A 21258-nucleotide genomic window follows, 5' to 3' on the forward strand; every position below is an offset into this window, starting at 1 on the left:
ATTATTTACGGACACAAGCAAGTAGTCAGATACAACATCTTGAAAAGCAGGAAGAATCTCAATGGGTCAGAGATGTCTGTTTGTCACTGCTCCTGTTTTACCCCCGAACAGTTCTGCAGCTTCTACATCTAAAAGATAGATCGGTAAAACAGCTGACGTAAGGTTTCCAATGCACACACACAATCCAGTAAGGAAGCACAACAAAACTAAAGAGATGTCTTCATAGGCCAAGTGACCTACTCTGCCACAAAATGGCGACTTTCATCATCTGTGTTAGTAAAAAGACAGGAATGAACCATAAAAACTTTTACAGCAGTACATCTAAAGACTAAAAACACATGCTTGGCTGACAATTGCTTTTCTCTTTGATTCTAAGAAACAAGAACATATTATGAAACCAGACAGCAGGGTTTCTAAAATCTGTGCCACACTCATTGTAATGTCAAGTGTTGATGCCAGAATCACACATGATGCTTCACGCTACATCATTACTGCTATGAGTTGGTTACAATAGAGGTCAGAAGAGCTAAAACACACTGCATCATGCTGCTTAAGTGTTTACCTGGAATGATGCAGAGCGGAGCTGCAGGCCTTCCTGCATGTTCTGCTGCAGCTGGTTCTGGATGCTGATCTTCTTCTCTTTGGTCAGCGTGGACACTGGGAAAGCTCTGATCACTGCCTGCTCCCCCACTGGACACATGCAGGGACAAAGATCAGCATCAGATTACTGACAAAATACATCATACATCAGGCGACTGACAAAACACACTGGACCACCTGCTATTAACTTATTTTTTTATTACGTTTTCACCATTTTATGCTTTGGTTAGATAGTTAACAGTAGGGAACAGAATGGGGAATGACATACAACAAAGATCCCAAGCTGGATGCTGACCGGAGATGTTTCAGTTTATGTTGTATGTTAATCCCTTGACCACCAGCTTGCCACACCAACTAATAACTTAAATGGTTTAGAAAGATCATTACAGTGATGAAGAGTGTGGTCTACCAGGGTAAAGTCAGCTGCTTTGAGAAGGCACTCTTAGATTGTTATTGTTAACTTAATTCACAATAACATGTCATTTACTGAATAAAAAAAAATCTAATTTACTATAACAACACTGAAAAAAAGACTGTGGTTTATTTACCCAGAGGATCATGGGGGATGCCTTTGAAAACAATGCGGTATGTGGTGAGGAAGAGGGCTCCCTCTGCTGGCAGGATGTGTGGGCCCCCCAGGAGGCCCCCAGTGGCCTCCTCCCTGCCGTCGGGGTCCAGAAGCACTCGCAACCCCTCTGACACGAACTCCTCTCCGGGAAGCAGCGCTGGACGCAGAATCTTAGGCTGACAGGAAAAGAAAAGAATAACACATTACACTCAAGGACAGACACACAAACTGTACCTGTCTATGAACACTGCCAGTAAAACAAACAAAAAAAAAAACCTTCACGTCAGTGCGTCAGATTTAATAAAAGCCAGGAAATCAATAAATCATTGTAATGTCAAATCACAGCACCACATGACCTCAATGGACATATTTTAGCTTCACATGCACGTCAACATGTCATTAAAAACACACATCTTGCAAGCACATAAAGCGTTTGACGGCATTGTGAAAAACAAACTGGCCAACAAAAACAAATGTATACTCTGTGGAGACCAATCTCAACCGTCCAAGCAAAACGCACAATCTGTTTTTCAAGTAAAAACTGTTTCTGTTTATCTAATTTACACAACTAAGTAATCACTGGTTTTCACTTTATATTCTTAAAATTTATCCATATGGACACAAACTGACATTAATCATTTTTATTCGTAGAAAAAGGCTTACTAACTCAATTCCTTACAGTTTTCTTCGCATAAAGGCAGAAATTAAGGTGCATGTTCTCGTGTGAAAGAAACAACAAAGCAATGGCAGACAATTATAATGACTTGAAAGTTGCATCCAAAATGAAGCATGTGTATGTACTGCCTTTATTGTACTTACTATTTGAAATCATTTTAGGATAAGGCTATAACAATAGCCTTTTAATTTACATTATTGTCTGCAATCACACTGAGATGTTGAGTTCCAGAGAGCTTCTCTCGTCTATGAAGCATTTTGGTACTTTTTTTTTTCTGTGTGGGTTTGGAATCAGTTTCTGGTAAAAACCCCCAAAGAAGAAGTTAATGTTGCTTCTAAAGAAAGAAGAACAGAAATACACCACCATGGTGTTGACTGCATTTCGGTGTTTTCTTAATGCAAGTGATAATTAACAACATCCCAGAAACAAACACCACATGACCACAGTTTCCACCTTATGACCTGTAACTAACAACAGTCAGGTCTGCACCCTGTGTTGCTTCAGCTCCTTCTGGCCTCCACAGCCAGTAAAGAAACACTCAGTTGTTCCACTGTCACAAATATGAACGAGGAGGGACATTAGATCATTCGCAGCATTTCTCATTAAGGCCACAGCCAACCTGGGGGAGTTCAGTCTGGCCAGGAGATTATCAGAATTTCTTGAATTCGTTCTTGAATGGACAGCGAGACCAAGAGAGTCCCTCTGCACCTCATTACAGCTGCGAGCTCTGCTTCTTATTCAAGCTGCACCTTAAAAGTGTTCATTGTTTTTCTTCTTAACGTCATTGCTACCATTACTACTACTACTCTGACTTGTCATGAATCCACAGCCAGTGTTGTTTAGTACTTTTTGGCATGCTGCTTGCACCTAGAAGTCCAGGATGGAAGCTTTATCCAACACATTAACGTGTGAGAAGTTAGCCTTAAAGTACGGCAGGCAATCTGCCGAGACGGCTCACCACGGGCTCCAGGTTGCTCCCCAGGCAGCGCTGGCATGGTGTTTGTCTGTGTGTGTGAGCGTTTGCAAGAGCATGAGCAAAAGAGGAATTATCAAGAGCTGGCAGACATATAGCACAGCAGGGTCCAAAAGACCAACTAATAAAATCTGAAAGCTTGGTGACGACCTGAAAACACTGGATCAGACCAGCACTCTGCATACAAGCTGCAAACCAGACTAAACTGAAAATGTGGAGATAACTTAGAATGGGCATAGCGCTTTGAAATGAGTATACATTCATTATGAAGTATTATGACGTGCAATTCTGTATTTTTCTCAGGTATCACAGTCAAAGTCCTGATGTCACTTCAGGGTAAGCCGCTGTTGCACTAGCTTCAGTAATTTAATATAATCTCTCATTAAGTTTCTTTTATCATCACGTTTCAGTAAAAGTAAAAAATGCATCTTATGTTTAGAATCCATATTAAAAAATAAAATAATATCTATTTTATATAGCACTTGCTATTCATGAGTTGACAAGCTAACAAGTTAAATTAAAAAAATACTATTCGATTGCAACTGTAACTATCTGTCATTCATTCAATGCTTTCTTGTATTAAAGTTTTTATCTCATCTTTCCAACATTTTTTCTGTAATAAAATGTTTTCACAATCATCAAGGTCAGGAATGCCCAAACTTTTTCGCTTGGAGGGTCAAAGTTGAATACTAATTATGGACCCCGGGCCTAAAGCAAAAACCTATTGTATTGTATTGATAAGATGCAAAATGGTAATACAGTATATTGAAGCCCTGAGAGGCAAATGAGAAAAAAAAGATTCTGATGATTAATTTGAATTAATTAATTAATTAAAAATAAATTTTAATCTCAGTGTGATCTAAGTTGTTTTCTCTCTTGTGTTTATGACTCAAGGACAGGTGAAAAAATGTTTTGCCAGGATAATATTTCACAGTTCTCTAAATTCCTTTTTATTTTATTTGCCTCTCAGGGCTTCTGTAGCACTGGTGATTTAGTTCCCTAAATCAAACTGACTTCCTGCACTGTCTATCACTCTGACAGCCGTGCTCAGACTATCAAAAATAAAAAATACTTAGAGATCCGACATATTTAAAGAGAATTTTCACCCCACAAAAAGACGTGTGGCTGGTGACATTTAACTTGTGGCTGTCTCTGGATTTTTAGAAAAGTTGTTAGTTGAATGCGACTGAACAGAAATAAATAATAACATATTTTGTTTTTTTAGTTATTATCACCGTCTATGGACAATTGGAGTAATCAACAAGACATACAATCGATCAAAGTTAGGTTGTATGACTGAATTTCTAATCATTTTGTATTAAATGATATATATGTTATAAAAAGGAAATGTTGAATTAGGTTGTCTTATTTCTGGGACAAAATCTGGAAATTGTGTGTTCACTTGAGCTTAAATATTTAGAATAGTATTAGAAGTATATATATTTAGTTAGAGAGTTTTTAAAAGGTCACATAAAAAGTATATTTTACCGTATTGTACTTAAGCTCCAGCAGCCAATTGTAGAGCAACACTCACCTTCTGAATGGGAGGTAACCTCCTGCTCTCCCGGTGAACTGCCTCTAGAGCCTCCATCTGCATAGCTACGATGCCTGTGGGTCACAAGCTGGGGTCAGTTACCATATGTACACACACAAGTGCTGACACAGAGTTGGTACAGAGAAACACATGTTTATCCACACGGTCTTACAACCTGAGTGTGTATTTACAGATTTTAAGGCCATTTAACATGTCAGAAGTTAATCAGCTCAGCGGCCTCTGTTGCTATTGGCCTGAGCTGAGAATACACACATCCAAGGGTTACTCTGTATAAAGCTGAGGGAATTAGGACAGCGGCAGACTGTGAATGAACACTGTGAGTGCTCTACCTGGGATCATGCTGTGCAGGCTCTTGATGTGTTCCTGGGTTACTCCGCTCTCCGTGCACACCTTGTCGATGAAGCGAGCTACGAACCTGACCACAGAGTTGGCCACGTCGCTGTTCTCTGAGTCCTCAAACCCGCTTTCTGTGTCAAAGCTCTCTGCCACACTACCAGCAATGCTGTAAACCACACATGATGACAAAATGAAAATGAGAAAGGTCGATCCACCGTATCCAGGAGGTGATCTGATCTGAGAGCTGAGAGTTGTGTATTGACAGATTTGTATTTGAGGATGCACTGTGATAAAGAGCAGGGAGAGTGAGAGTGATATGCAGCCTGGCATGAGCAAAGTGTTGATGCCTGCATGAATTGCTCAGACTCAATCAGCCAAAACGAATGTTTCACAAGACACGGTGACGCAACCTCCCCTCTGCAATCTCAAAGAGAGAGTGATCAGATCCAAATGTCCTCTGTGAGAAACAAACAAGTCCGGGGCAAAACCGAAAGAAAAATTTCCACAGACACAAATTCCTGGCTGCAGCAGAATAAAATGGAAACATTGTGTTCTTGTGAATTTTTGGGGGGGAATTCAATGTGCAATTTGGATCAAACAGTGTAATAAAAGCTCAATTACTGCTGATGACAAAAAATGTTATATCAACATTTTGTTTCTTTGTCTAAGACTGAAATTTGGAACAAGATCTTTTTGGCTGCTTTCTTTTCAATTCTAAGAAAAGACATACGCGGGGGATCTTCCTAGGTTCATCCCACTCTGCACGGGAAATCACTTCCACTGCTATTTTGTTTGGTTTGGGTGAGTACAGTGTAGCCCCATTAAAGACACCCCGAGGGTTTTAAGCTTCCCAACAGAAGTAAATGAGGCTCACTCTGTTTTGTTCAGTAGCAATGTAAGCCCAAAGGATGAATGTGGGCCGGAAACAGCACAGCTTCTCTGTTCCATTTGGCGAAATAGGAAGGTATCATGTAGACTGTGAGTTTCCCTAAATCCACCCACATACTTATCATCACCTTATTAAGAGAACTACACATACTCCCAAATCATGAAACCTTAACTTGAGGTTTTCCTCCAGTTAAGAATGATCGTTCTACCTTACAAATACTGAACAAGACAAAAGTGCATTCTGGTATTCTGTGTTTGATCTCAGTGGATAGTAAAGACACATACAGTAGAAGACAGTAAACAGCGGTTAATTACATCCTTTCTCTACTCTCCTGACCTGTTGGTGACGATGCTATTGCTGCCGCTCTCCCAGTCAGCGACAGGCTGGTTGCGCAGCAGCTTGTTCTTGCTCGTGTCCAAAGGAACGAGCAAGTAAACCATGAGGCTGGCGTAGTGAATGGCCTGGCTGAAAACAGTGCTCTCCTCGTTCTTCACCAGCTCGTGCTGCTTCTCCTTGCTCAGGCTGGGCCATGCACGCAGCTGCTCTGCTGCCAGGTCCATGGCTGTCTGCTCCTCACCTCTTTCCACTGCAGGTGTAGGGACTGCATCCTGGAGAGGTCAGAGCAAACATATGGAGCTTGACGACACGTTTGTATGAATTCAGTGAGAATGGCAGCAATTACAAAGCTGGCATATTTGCTCAAAAAATGACTCATTATTATTGACAGTATGTAATTCAATCTTTGAATTCTAATGCAAGTTAAGAACAGTGGGGTTAAACAGACTTTTACATAAATCCTACAACAATGTGAACTTATACTGATCAGTAATCCTGTCTTACCTTTAGCCTGGCAGTGATGGCCCCTTTCTCCTCTGGGGTATTAAGATACAGGGCTCTGATCTGACTCTGGACCTCGCTGTAGAAAGTGGCTTCCCAGAACTGCTGGTTGGTCCAGATGGGATGGTCCTGAATGCAGGTGTAGGCAAACTGGTTCACCCCGGCTGCCAGTTTCTGCAAAACAAAATGTATTTCCATAGAGTAAAGACAATGTACAGAAGCAACATTAAACTATACTTTTGAGTAGAAGTCTGTGTGAGGCTCTTTTTTTTTTGCAGGATAACAGACCAACACCGCAGACTCGTCAAGATGTGCCAGCTCATATCTGCCAGCAGCGATGACACATGTTGGCCTTGTAACATTTTTAATCTCACAAATCGAGATTTATGAACCACCTTTAGAGAATGTGAACTGAAAATGAGTGTTTGAAATGCCAGTATTAAAAAAATGCGGGGATGTAAAAGTGGAAAAAACATTGTAATTCGCATCCCTGTTTCTCTGATACTTTATATCATCTCCCATAGCAACTGACAGAAACCAGATGTTGGATTGTCAGTCTCCAGAACAACAGTGACGGTGTTATTGTTTACAGGGTTAGGGTTAAAATTTATGTATTGACAACACAAGTAGACTAAACAGAGAGATTGAATTAAAACTCACACTTGTAACCTCGTCAACTCCAGTCAGTACAAACACATGCTACACGGCCAAACTTGGCTCAATACCACAGAACTTTATTTTAAATCCGAGTAGTAGTAGGAGTCCAAAAGTTTCCTGGAATACCAAATAAGCGGGGCCAAATTTTAGGGAAATATGTAGAATATTAATAGAAATATGTATGATTGGGCTACCGTGAGTGCCTCTCAAAAAAGGTGGCCAAAATTTGGGTGAGAAGTGGGAAAACAAAAAACAAGTCAGCCATGGGATTTAAAGTGAAATAAATTATTCCTTGTGAGTCGTAACTTTTTAGCAGATAACAGCCCCTAATGGAGCAGCAGAAACCACCCCTCTTTTCCTTCTGTGTCTGGATGTATCTGGTAGCAGAGCTGTTGTTTTTCATTAGTGCGGGCTGAAGAGTAAAGCACCTGCTGCTTGCAAAAACATCGACAACGGGGAACATACAGTACTCAGCCAAAAGCTGGTCCATACTGTATAATACCCATGGTTAACACAGAGCAGTGCTGGAGAACAATATCACACCACAAATAACATGCTCTCAACAGAATGACGGCCACAAACCAACATACACCAACCGTCCAACTCCCTGCTCGGTCTGAGGGCCACGTGTACGGCTTGAGCCTGTTATTTGATTAGCTTCTGATTTCTCTCCCATGAGCCTGACACAACACAGTGGTTTTCATTATCACTTCATAGTTTGCCTTTGAAGGGTGAGAACTGAGACTGTAATTACAAGAGACAGAACCAAAACAGCTCCATTCCCAGTGTGATGGGCCAGAAGCAAAGAGAGAGCAGGACAGACGATGAACAGAGAGCTAATGCCCATACTGCAGTTAACAGGCAAGGTCCCTTTTTGAGTCTTGTTTTTGGTTCACGGGAGGTCTTAATTATGATATCTCTTATATCATATATCTGATTTTGTTATATTTACAACATAATTGATTTTACAATGTTACAAAGTATTGGTCTTGAACGGGCAAATGTCCGATGATTTCAGTGAAAATGTACCTAAAGAGGAAGAAATGTAAGTAAAACATCTTGAAAAGCAAAAATGCACACTAACATGTTATTACACAACTGCTGAAGGGGTGTCCTGCTGCTCTTCTTCTAATATTAGATTACAAAAATGAAACCACTTTTTCGGGAAATGTGAGACCGCTGAGTTCAGCAGATTTTTACGAGTTTTCAGGGTGTTTAAAGATAGAGCCTTGGATATCCTTCTGGCTAATGGCAGAGGCCAACGAGAAACGGATACAAAAGATCTCAATTAAGGAAAAATATGTGAAACGATAGTCTGAGGCTTAAACACAGAACACAAAGGGGGGGCACTTTTTTAAATGAACAAACCAGAACTTAATAATTTCTCTTTAAACATATTGTTAGTACTCTCTGGTGGATAAACTATGTGATTGAGATACTCTTTGGCATTATTCTAGTTACTGGCCGACATACAATACACGCTGCAACTGACATATCTGTGGTAAGCTAAAAATAATGTTTGCCATACCAATGTATCAGCGGGCTTAACTGTCACATAACGATAGACTAAGAGCAGAAACGTGTTGTCAATCTATACAGTTTAAACTACTTTGCCTCCAATCCTCCTCTCCTTCTATCTAAATCACTCAGATTTCACCTGACACACACAAGTGGTGACCCAGAGTGCAGCCTTGCACTAGATCTTTAAGGCAACATTAGGATAACATTAATGGGAGCTTGTTTAGATTAACTGTTCCCTCCATAAATAGAGACGATTACACAAACTTTGCTATCAGAGGAATCAAGCAGTATGTGAATTAGGCCAAAGATGAAAGGACGATGACAAATCTGCTGTGGATAGAAATGCTTTGAAGAGAGGCTGCGATGTGACCAACCCTGGCCCTGCTCAAGCTAACAGACTTACCGTATGTGAAATACACATACACAAAAGTCTTGACTTCATTAAAACCATTTCAAGATGTATTTGCAAAATTCATTGGTAGAAAAGAAAGGAGATATAATTTAATCTTATAATTGGTCTTACTGCTAATCTATTTATCCATCCCGTTGCTAATTCCTGCAGCTTTACATTTAAACGATGTGAATTTTACTTTGTCGTAACCATTTATTCCTTCTTTAATGCCGACTCCTAGCTTTCTTCAATGATTTTAATGGTGCCGACTGTATTGTATGTCTGTATCTCGGCACAATTTTGTTTTCCAAGGATTTAAAGCTATAATATGCAGGAATTCTGCATGGAAATGTCTTAAACAACTAGATCGGTGTATATTTTGTTGAGCTGTGTTACTTACATTATCCCAAATGTTTCCCACAATGTTCAAACCCAGATAAATCTACAACTTCACTAAAACACTAATGGTGCCTTTCTTATGGTCGCCTGCTGATCCTTCCAACAAGGCAGAACTTAAGGTGACTAAAACTTTGAAAACACAACTTTACTCATAAACATTTGTGCCTGAGTCACGTCCGATAGATTTTCATCAGCAATAGTGGTTATTTTGGTTGTTAATGGTGTGTTCACTACCACCAAAGCCAGTTAAACAGCACTTTTATTTGTGTTTATTCTTCGTTACTTGCACCGAACAGCCACAATACTTTACCATAAATAAAGCTAATGTTAGAGAGCAACAGCACACATTGAGGGTGTGTGTCTGTGTGTTTGAATTCAGCTCAATCAATAAGCTCTGCACTCACCAGTAGGGCTGCACAATTGTTTGCAAAATAATCAAAATCACAATATTACCATGTGCTATATAGAAATCGCAAGAACTGCAATTATTTTATAAAGGAAAAATGTGCCACAAAACAGTGTTTTAATAAAATGTTGTAGTGCTGCAGAGATGCTCTGGCCTACAAAGCTTGTTCTCCAGATGTAATAAAACATGTTTGGCAGAGGCCGAGAGAAATGGCACATCATCATGATTTTAGGATAGTTTTTCAAAGAATGGTAATATCACTTTTTGACCATATCGTGCAGCCCTACTCACTAGAGACTCTGGTTCTCACTCTTTGTAACGTGCCCCTGCTGTGCCCGGCCCTCTACACACAACAATCTGCCAACGTCTTTTGTTGGTTTGATAAAGAGCTCCCTAGCAGCAGAATTACATGTTGACATTTAAGGATGGAGGTGAATCAAACACGGCGATAAATAAGTAGCCATGAGTAGCAGAAGTGAAGCCCTTTTGAAAGAAATGTAATACCTCTCTGTCACAGCAGTGTGTTATGCATCTTGCAGCAGATGTTGTGTGTGTGCGTGTGTGTTTGTGTAGGAGGGTTGTTGGGGTCTCTCTGTGATTTGTCTACACTGTCTATACTCAGCCTGGCTGTTCTTTTTTGACTCGTCAGATATGTGTAGGTCATTTTGACCGAGGTCATCTCTTCCTAATATGATGATAACAAAAGCTTAAAGAGACATCCTAGACAGATGGCCAAGGAGGAGGACAGGGAAGCAGAGGAGAGAGGAGAGGAAAAGGGAGGAGGAAAGGAGAGTAAGAAGTGAAGATGAAGGGGAAAGGAGGGAGTATACCACTATCAGGCCCATCTGGCCGTGTGACTAGTGAAGAGGAGGAATGTAGACAGGGTTGCAGGAGAAAGGGTGAAAAACAAGCAGACAAACCACAAGGGGAGACAGAAAGGAGAAATGCTGTGTTCAGGTCGGAGGAATGAAGCTATCTGGATTTGGGATCTTGTTTTGAACTCTGGGACATGATCCCTAGGTTCACAGTATGATGGACTGTGGCCTCCAAACATCGGCCATACAGCATCACATATGTCAACTGTGTCTCTGAGACTGAGAGATGGTGCATGTGTCACTGAGGGGAGTGTACACTTGTATGCAGACGCTGTGTCTGATATGTCACCAGCCTTGGGGCAGCAATGTTATTTACAAGTGTTTTGGAAGAATTCAGAGCATTCTTGAATTGTAGATACGAAAACAGTCATTATTTCTGGACAAGTCCTCTGTGGGAATGCATTCCTGACCCATACACAATCCATCTCCGCATTTCTGCAAGTCTACATGAGTCGGTGTATTCTGAGGAAGACTACTCGCATCCTGAAACCATAAAAACTCCCTATTCAATTCGAACAATGTATTTATAGTGTTCAGCCACGTAAAACAAACACTGCAAAACATGCTGAAAGTCAGACTAATAAACAAACCCATCATGGTATCCATAGGCCGTAACTGTGTAAAAACACAACGTACAAATAACATAAATGTTCCTCAACAAAGTAAACACAGATACGGTAAGTGAAGAGCTGTGCAGCTCTGAGATACACAGGGGTCACGCAAAACGTCATTTTCCTTGCAGGACATGGTGCAGAGCGGTTTGACGGAGCGAGCTGCCAAATCCCCCCCGTGCATAAACTATGGCTGAAAGAATGCTAACAGTCAAGTGTTCTTGTTGTGCAAGTCATGCAGAACTGGGCTTTTCACCGGCTGCTTTTTCACTCACTCTGGTGACACATTCAAATGTGAGAAGAAACATCATGTGGGACTGCAAAGGGCAGAATAACAACAGACCCAGGCATCAATGACACCTGTTCATCTCCTGATAAACCCACCACTCACTAGATAATGAATGCCAGAGGAACTGTCTGCAGATTAGAGAATGACAACAAAATATAAAACCTCACCTCTAACAAAGGCCCACTGTGCAAAGGTTGTGTGGTATTTAGATAAACTTTACCTACACAGGCCTTACGTCACTGTCCGTGCACTATGTAGGCCAAAAACATATTTTGCAAATCAGTTCTACCTTCCTTCTGTCTGGAATATGAACAAACCTCTACCGAATACCGCCCCATAAGTGCCTCAGTTTGAGCAAAACATTCAAGAAGGGTCATGCTGAGGGCGAGCCAAAAGAATGGGAGAAGTAAAATAACATGAACATAGAATGTGGGTCAATAGCATTAGGCTGTTGTCAAAATATTGCCAGCAATAAAACTAAACACTGTCTGTCTCCATCCAGCCGATTCTGGGAGCAGATGGTTGCAGCGAGAGGGACCTTCCCACGTTCCCTGACCTGGAGACTTCAGGGCTATTGGGATGGTACCACTGTGAGCTTGCCAAAGTTTGGCCAAGAATATCAAACAGGGACTTGACCAACGTCAGACTCCTGAACTTGAGTCTTTTAATGTGTCGTGCCTGAGACAATTTTTTGGCATGCCATACAAGTAAAAAAAACAAAAGCATGGATTACTTTTAAAACTTGCACATAAGGTGCAAAATATGCACTACTGGTAGAATATGTAGGAGATCTACATACCCTCAAGTTTTCTGGGAATGCCCTTCTGTATTTAATCTTTGGTCTAAGGCGGCTTAATGTGTTTAAAATATTCTGAACTTCCCAATCCCTTTGGCTCAACGACGACTCCATACAGTACACAGTGATAGCACCAGGTTAGCCTTTAGGAAGATTATTATAGCAAATCTAACTACCCCCAAAAAGACGATAACACACTCATGGTTCTCCCCAAAGCCTCCATCCAAAAAAGAGTGATTGAATGGTTATTGCTCGGGATATTGCTCTCATAGAGCGATCATTAGCTGTAATCCCAAAAGCACAGTTTGGGATATCATCAGTTGGTCTCTTTCGAACCCACACTTTCTTGCACAGATATAAGGTGTCACTTTGTTAGACTGTGCTCCAACTTACAAACATTTAATTTACTCTATAATGTTTGTTTTGAGCTTTTATTTTCTTCTGTCTTGTCTGCTTTTTCAAAATGTATTTATTTTCTTTGGCAAGGCAATGGTGGCTTGTATATAGTTTTGTGTCACATGTTTGTATGTGCAAGAATCATCGTCTATGAGATTTCATAAATATGTAGGAGATACTTTAACACTACCACATCTGACTCAAACAAAGAAAAGCAGAAACTAATTTATCTCCAAATTTATTAATATCGAAAAGTTTTGTCGAACATGAAAGAACCTCCTGTGCTTCTCAGACTGGTTCAAGATTTACGTCAACACACCGTTAAAGTGGGTCAGTGTAGGGCGGGTCAATGATTTGATTCACAGTAAAAACAACTTTGGACTTGTAAAAACTTCTAGGAAACTGATCTGAAGGTTTTTCCATGTAGCAGAGCTTTCTTTGCACAATGGAACAATGGCACTGCAACATCATATTTTAATGCCATCAAACCACTTCTTAAGTAGTACACAACAAAGTATGCGCATTTAGCGTTGTAAACACCACAGGCGTCACTCTCGATATCCTACTGATTTCTTCTGGGGTGAAAAAACACTACTCAGTTACTCATGTATTCTTTTCAATGACTTTCACAGCCTGGTCTGGTAAGTTTCAAGGACTGGTTAATCATCTACTGTATAAAGTATTTCCAACTGTTTGTAGAACACATAGCTACTGTAATGTATATGCAATGGATGAGAGAGCATGCTCACAGTCTCTCAGAGGTCGTTATATAAGTTTCATGTTCGTATATCTTCTGAAAGCTGAGACGATACATTGTGGTGTATTTTAAAAGGTCTGCAAAAACAGCTCCAACTCCAACTGTCTGCTGTCTGAACTCATTATGTTATGTATGCTGAAGGCACATATTAGTTTCATTTATGCTGCCAAACGTCTAAGGCCCATTTTGTCATAATCAAATTAGCAAATGGAAGAAAAATGGATCAATTGGGATAATTCAGCGCCATGTATGCCTCTCGATCAACACCCACGATGACAGCTGCTGGGATGCTCCATTACCAGCTTTGTTTTTCTCACATTTTCACTGCATGATCCTCATGCCATTAAACCAGAGATTACAGAATCATTCTGGCAGATTCCCGCCTGACCTCACTTCACTTTTCACCCTTTGGGTGAGGCAGAGCTCAAACATGTCCCTAGTTCCAATCATCTAGAATACCAAGGAAAAATCTGTTGCTTTCTCAAAGTATTAATCTTTCTAATTAGGCGTCAGCGCCAGAATTGGAAACGTCTGTCATCTTCTAACCTAAAAAGCTGCAAAACACTCCATTGTGTAATAATTAGGACTAGGTCATGAATATTCTTATGAAACAGTATTTTCCTTGAAGTGGTATAATATCTTGTCACATGGCTTAAAAAGGACACACAGCTAAGAAACAGTGGTATTATTGATTAATTTGCGACACTGGTGGCCTTGAAGAGAAACAAGAAAAACATCACACACAGGACTTATCGAGGGAGTTACATCAGCCTGTGGCATGTGAACCGGCTGAGTCATGTGGCAGTAGAGAGCAGGCCAGGTCCCAGTCCAGCCCATTAGGGTATGGCACTGGTACCCGACAGAAAGCCACTGTGAACAGTTGTGTCTGTCCCCATAGCAACGTCCAAGCTGTGGGGACATAGTTGTGGTGCATGATGCGGATCCCCTGTGTTGATAATGTGGTATGGAAGCCAAAGGCTGTGGCATGTCCTCTGGATTTTGCTATGGAGGGTTTTAACATGCTGATCTGTGGATGTACATGCTCAGGGATCAGCAAAGGTCAAAGGTTGAGAAAGATGTCCTTCCTCTGGCTACTCCCTTCAGTTTAGTGTTCATTAAAGCCAGAGGCTGGAACATAAATACATCTCCTTTCTTTCTGTTTGTCTTGAAAGAATTGGGAGAACGATATGTTCTGTGCCAGACATTTCTCAGTTCAAAAATACAATTGTAGCCCTTCATTGGACAAACTATGCAATGGTTTATAAAACTATCTTTGGCAATTTTTGTACTGACCTTTCTTGTTATATTTTCGGTCGACATGTACCCCAATACTGACGTATCTACATGAAGTTAATGATGGCTGACATTTCAGACATATCAGTCTAGTCTCACTTCAAAGTAGATATTTTATCAGAAATACTGATAACACTACTTTTGTTGTTTCACTGAAGAAATTCTGAGAAAACTGTCCACTGTGGACTTACGAAACAGAAATTGCTTTGAAGTGATAAATTACTTTGACATGGTTTGTGCATGCACAAAGCGAAGGAACACTGACATTATTGATTAATTTTCCGACACCGGTGGCCTTGAAGAGAAAAAATAAAACTTCAGACTAATCCAGGGAGTTACATCATGTTGCATGTGAACCAGCTGTGTCACTGAGGCTGTTCAGACCTGATATCAACATGCTTTCTGAGTGATCCGATCACAAGCGGACAGATCTAAGTACAGGTGTGAACACCTCCAAGACACATTGAGGACACATTTGAGATCCAGTCACTCAGACCACATTCGAAGGTGGTCTGGCCCGCATCTGACGACATTCTTTTAGCAGTGTGTACAGACATGTGGCCTGGGCCACACTGAAGGACCACCTACTCAACTGACGTCCTCCACAAAAGAAGCAGCCACAACAATCACAATGGATTCAACTCTGTCTGATTTCTATGTTTCAACTAACCATTGAACTAGTAACCACAATATCCCCAGACTTCTTTATAAATCACATGATTTTAAGAGTTGCTGTGTGAGGAGAAACTTTGCTACAATATATTCTAAATTATTGGTGCCCTCTTATAAATTTGGCATTAAATACAATACATTAAGATGTTTCTTTCCTCGTAAAAAGTGTCAGTTTGTCACGCCATCAATGCACCAGCCTGTGTCTTTTCATGTGTAAAGTGCGCCCTGTTTGCTTCCATGTCCAAAGGGTGTCGCACCTCCCAACAGCTTTTTAAACGCACTATTTCAACTGATTTTACCAAATGCAGAAGATTTATTAAAGAATATAACAAATTGAAGGTAAACATTATGTAACTTTACAAATACAATTAACATTTACTTATAAAGGCCACTTATTTTGATGCCTGAGGAGAAAGTCCCCAGACTCCCTTAAGAAAATACAAAATTCTGAGAATTTTTTTGTTAGAAGACACTTTATAAACTTTGTGAAATGCTGTCTACAAAAAATTCTAAAAAATCTGGGCGTACTTGTTAATTCGGCAAATATAACACATCAAGTTATATATCGTACCGGTTTGTTCCAGTGATGTACAGGTCATCTGCATATAGAGCGGGGCAGTGAGATCCAATCCGTGTTCACTTTGGATAGTTTTCACTGTGTCCAGCACGGACCAGTCAGTATGAAGTCTGGACTAATAGCTGTTCTCCTCCTGGACACTACTGGGGTGCCCTTGAGCAAGGCACCAAACCCCTATTTGCTGTGAGGTGCCTGGCTACATGGCATTCCCCTTTATTAATTAATTCATTTATTGGTCCTGTGTGTGCATGTGTGTTTATTTTGGGTCTCAGTGTGTTTATGATGAATAACTGGGATATTGTTATACATTTTTTTTTACCAATTTTGTTTCAAATTAAAATAAAATCGTATCTGCATGGCTAGAAACCACTTAGGATAAAAGAGAGATATCTATATAGATTTGGGGTTTTTTGAAGCTCCACTGACACTGTACACACAAGAGAAGCATTACAATGAGCCCACACACATCTTCCTCTGTAATTAGTGTCCTTACCCTGTAAAAGGCTGTTGACAGGGGCAGCAGTGCAGCAGCCACCGTGTACTCCTCGGAGCTGGAGCAGTCCTGTGGGTCAAACAAACATGAGAGAAGTGAGGGCAGGACACAGCAGGAGACATGTTACACAGTTCTGTGAACATCTTTTTTCACTGAGGCACAGGTTTCCAACAGAGAGGACACACACACCGGGGCAAGAAGGGAAACTCAGCTAAAGAAATTTGACAATGTTGTTAGTGTAGTACTGTATCTACTCTGATGGCGTATGCATCGCTAAGATATGAGACAAAACTTTGTGTCTTTCAGTACATGAGTGATACACGGTTTTAAAATTTCTAATGCAGAGATGTGATATAGGTGGAACAATGGGGGCAAAGATCTCTAACGTAACAGCAAACGTAACTTCCTGTTACATAAAGACACTCTGTCCTATTGAATGTCAGGCAATGCTAACACCCCCCCACCCCAAAAAAAACCCAAACTCTCATCCATTTGAACATATGCTTTCAATAGCCTTATGTAATCTCTGCTTTGAAACAGTACATCAGAGCACTCCGGTCTTCCATTTATTGGTAATTTTGCATTCTTGAACTAGATTAAAAGTAAATCGCAACATGTTGCACAAAATCCAGTTGTTTCAGCCATAAAATGCTGCATCCATTTATCAAGAAGTCACAATTAGCCAGCGAGAAAATGTCATTCTCTTTCCTTCTTTGTTTTTTAGATTAGCAAATAGTTGAAAACATTCCCTTTTTGACTTTTACACACCATGCCAGAGTGTCTTTGTATTTGGGATTGTTTCGGGTCAAAGGGGCGGTACTTAATGGTGCTTTCAAGAGCATAGGGTTCAGATGAATAGTACATTAAGAGGATTACAGAGGGGGACCCAGGGCCACAAAACAAAACTTCTTCTTCTTGCAGAGATCACAGGCAACGATGAGAACAGGAGAATAAGAGAAAAGGATGCGAGTTGGACTCAAAAGTACTTAATTCACAGGAAATTGGTACTTATCTCTAGTAAGCTTTGTTGGGATTTATTTGTTGAACGCTGTAAATGAGAATGGCCAGAGGAAACTTGATTTAAGACCGTGTACAAACAACAGGACTGGTTCTGACCTGGTGCCTCACCTCATAACCCTCAGTGGGACTGTGTTTTTTTTTTTTTTTAAAACACATTTAGCTTTAAGTTCACGAATACATTTTCCAACATCCTAACAGAGTCTTTAATTTTGCCAGTATAGATAAGGATAAGAATGCTGCACTTTCTGATAGTAGTCTGAAGTGGGGGCCTCTGTTACCACCATCCCTCCAAAAGAAAGAAAAAAAAAATACACACACACACACACACACACACACACACACACACACACACACACACACACACAAGAATGTAGAGACGGGAGAAAATGTAAAACACAAGTTTCACAGCCACACATAAAAGGCTGGCCCCCCGTCGACTGAGCAACATTCTTTCTGTTTTATTTTTCTTGTCGCAAGTGTTTTTCTTTGCAGTTACTTGGGCTGCGGTAAAATGTTCCAGTTTGGAGCGGCACCAAAGCATTGTTTACCGTCATTCTTAACAATGCGGCAGTTCACAGGAGTTCATGGACCCCAGTCATAACAGCACAACAAGTGGAAACGCACAGGCAGAGAAGTGCGAATAATTAACAAACCAACATACTTCAGACAAAAGGAACAGAACAGAAACTTATGATGAAAGACATGTTGAGCTCTGAAAAGGCCACGTGCTGAAGATCAGGGGAGCCCAAACAGTTTTTCTTTGGAGGGTTAGGTGGGCAAGAGAAAACACATATTGTATTATACTAAGTATTGTATAATTTAGATGCAATAAGGCAAAAAGCTTCCTCAACTGGCTCACTTCCAGCATTGTGTCACTCTGCTCACCGAGCTCAGATTATGAAAAATAAGAAATAACTAAAATGGCACTCATTAGAGTGCATACCTTTGCCAAGACCCAACAGTCCCCTTAAATTCAATCAAGCCAAATCCAAAATCACATAAAACATATTTAAACTGCTACATCTGGATTTTTTATTTTGATCCGCATTTGTCACCTAAATATGCCTGTTTTCTTTTCATCAAGATCCATCAATTATTCCCTGGCAAATCAATAAAATGTTGAAAAATCTTGCAATATTAAAGAAAGTGAGAAAACGTTTCTGGATTTGTCCCTTTATCCAAACAACAACAAATGGTAATGGGGTCTGTTCTGGGCTGAGACCCATCCTCCAGCCAAGTTTCAAGGAAATCTGTACAGTAGTTTTTGTGTAATCCTTCTGACAAACAAACCATTTAACGGACACAAGGAAAACATAAGACAGGAAAAAATAACCCTTGGTAGAGGTAATTAGGAAACCTGAATATTTAAAGACCATTTTATCTCCCGAAAATAAAACAGCAGTCATATTCTATTAATAATTATTATTAAAATTATTCGTTAAAACATCTAGCGGGCCAACTTTGACTCCCAGGCCCCACTTAGGGCAGCCACAGTGAAAACATCACTTCAACACGTCATATCTTATTTAACGTAGACATTATCAGGTCTACTTAAGCCACACTTATTATCTCCTACAAACCTTCACCTTTATCTCCTGTAAGCAGACACAGAGGCAAAGTGACACAAGGTGAGCAGATAGTGAAATCTACAGCAGGTCTGAGCTCTGACTGATTGAAAAGTGAAACCTGAGGAGGAGCAGCATTATATGAGGAACTTGACAAAGGCAAGGGTACTGCATTTAGGACTAAATCATTGTCATTGAGCTGAATAGATCCACATGGTGCAGGGTGGGGGATTTATGTTTGTTGTTTAATATTTGGTATTTCAGGAATGGACGGGGTTGTGTATACCCACATTTCTGTTTGCAAGGACACCCTGCCGTCTTCCTTTCCTCCTGTTATTTACTTTATGTCTCATCATTTTCCCCCCCGAAGCTGCAGGAGCTGTGATAGCTACGATGACTAACACAGCTATTCTGTCTCAGACACGTATACAGCGAGGAAAAACAAGAATGCTGAGCATGTGACAGAAACGCTGGAGGATGTGAACAAACAGCAACTTCCTGTGACTTCAACAGAAGTTAGCACTTTCCAGGAAAGCGAGATGAACTGACACTTATGGCATGCTTTTATGAGACTTTCGTGCCTACCGACATACAAGACATTCTTAACTCAGAGGCTTTTGTTGTTAATTGTGACATGAATCATTAATAGTAAGAGGAATAAGTTACATAGTTGACCTCTGTGCTGTCCAGATGAGCAACAAACAAAGATTGCATAGCGTAAGCATGAAATCTGATTAACGCAGATGTTTACCTGGCCATACTGGTGAACATTCTCGAGAAACAGTTATCTGAACATGGGAATGACACCCAGTGCTGATTCCCAGTGACCATGTTACGCAAGGCAGTCCATCAAGGCCACTAAGGCAGATGGGGGCCATGTTCTCACAGCAAGAGACTAATTTATAATCCAAATAATGTAAAACTGTGATGAAGTCATCTATTTGCTATTAAAGGAGATGTTCAAAGTGATTAAAGTGCAGCAGGCAGCCTTTTTGGCTCCATGTGGGGGACGCAGGGTACAGACTCAGCTGGTAGGCCCTCCAGTTCTTCGGCAGTCTGTGATTCAGACAGGACGTCAGATTAAGTGCCTCGTACTTTCCAACAACATCTGCGTGTAACGTGTGTTCTTGCACGCTGTTCCACATCAGACGGTCAAGCTCACGATCATGCGGAACTCATGGACTCCGTGCGGCTGCGGCCGCTTCCCATGGACCTCCCGTCCTAATCCCCTCTCACAGTAAACTGCCATTCAGAGTGTGTTTTTGAGCACCATCATGAGGCCCTGGGCCATGAGAGAGCAGAGCACAGAGGGCTCATAATCCTATCTGACAGGAAATGGTTGGGATGCCAGGATACATCCACAGCAGGACTCATTCCCCCACATGGCTTGCGCAACGTTCAACTTCTAAAAGCCTTGAGCACTGACTGACCAGTTCACACAAACACTCACAAACAAGTAAATGTGCAATTAACCCAAATACCTGAATGAGGGTCGTTACTGTGTGTGATTCATGGAACAGAAACAGCACAGATAAGGATTACAACAGATGTTTAAACAGGAAAAAGCGTCATTGTAAACTTTTATCGGACATCGACTCATTCCTGAGGATGTATCAACATTCGTTTTATGCATTACAGCAAAAATATAAATAAAGAAAAACAAAGAACTGACACGGTACAGCACACCTGATTTGAATGTCTTCACCTTTGACCTACTGTACATTTTTGAATCACACATCGCTCCCCTGCAAATCTTTCAAAGGAAAACACTGATTGCAACCAGGCGAAACAACTGTCATTTAGCCTGAAGTCAATAGTTAAACAATAACTGTTGTTACCGGCCTCATAATGATGATGTCATTGCGTATCAATGTGTCACATCAACATGTATGCCAGCAATCCTAATGAGGCAACATGTTGTCATCGCACAAAGAGCAAGCAACATTTTTTAGAGCACAAGTCACTTTGGTGTTGTTAGGCATGGAAGGACCTTTAACATGCATACACACACACACACACACACACACACACACACACACACAAGGAATATCATTTTGGGGTTCTTACGTGGCGGGGCGTTGCAAGAAAGCAGCGTGCAGAATATGA

The 21258-nt window shown here is 40.8% G+C and overlaps 1 protein-coding gene across 9 annotated transcripts in view; it reads right to left on the reverse strand.

The window, feature by feature from the left end:
• The window catches only part of sbf2 (SET binding factor 2), a 111142-nt gene that overhangs the window by 24430 nt on the left and 65454 nt on the right, over positions 1–21258 (reverse strand). For all 9 annotated transcript variants that reach the window (XM_084356101.1, XM_084356096.1, XM_084356098.1 and 6 more), the window contains 7 exons: positions 16568–16636; positions 6438–6608; positions 5934–6205; positions 4702–4874; positions 4352–4425; positions 1149–1344; positions 563–690 (listed from right to left, as the gene is read on the reverse strand). In XM_084356101.1, coding sequence (XP_084212227.1) covers positions 563–690; positions 1149–1344; positions 4352–4425; positions 4702–4874; positions 5934–6205; positions 6438–6608; positions 16568–16636 — 1083 coding nt within the window. The remainder of the gene's footprint in view (positions 1–562; positions 691–1148; positions 1345–4351; positions 4426–4701; positions 4875–5933; positions 6206–6437; positions 6609–16567; positions 16637–21258) is intronic.

The sequence above is a fragment of the Pagrus pagrus genome (genome assembly GCF_965226575.1).
Source record: "Pagrus pagrus genome assembly, chromosome: 1".
Taxonomy (NCBI): domain Eukaryota; kingdom Metazoa; phylum Chordata; class Actinopteri; order Spariformes; family Sparidae; genus Pagrus; species Pagrus pagrus.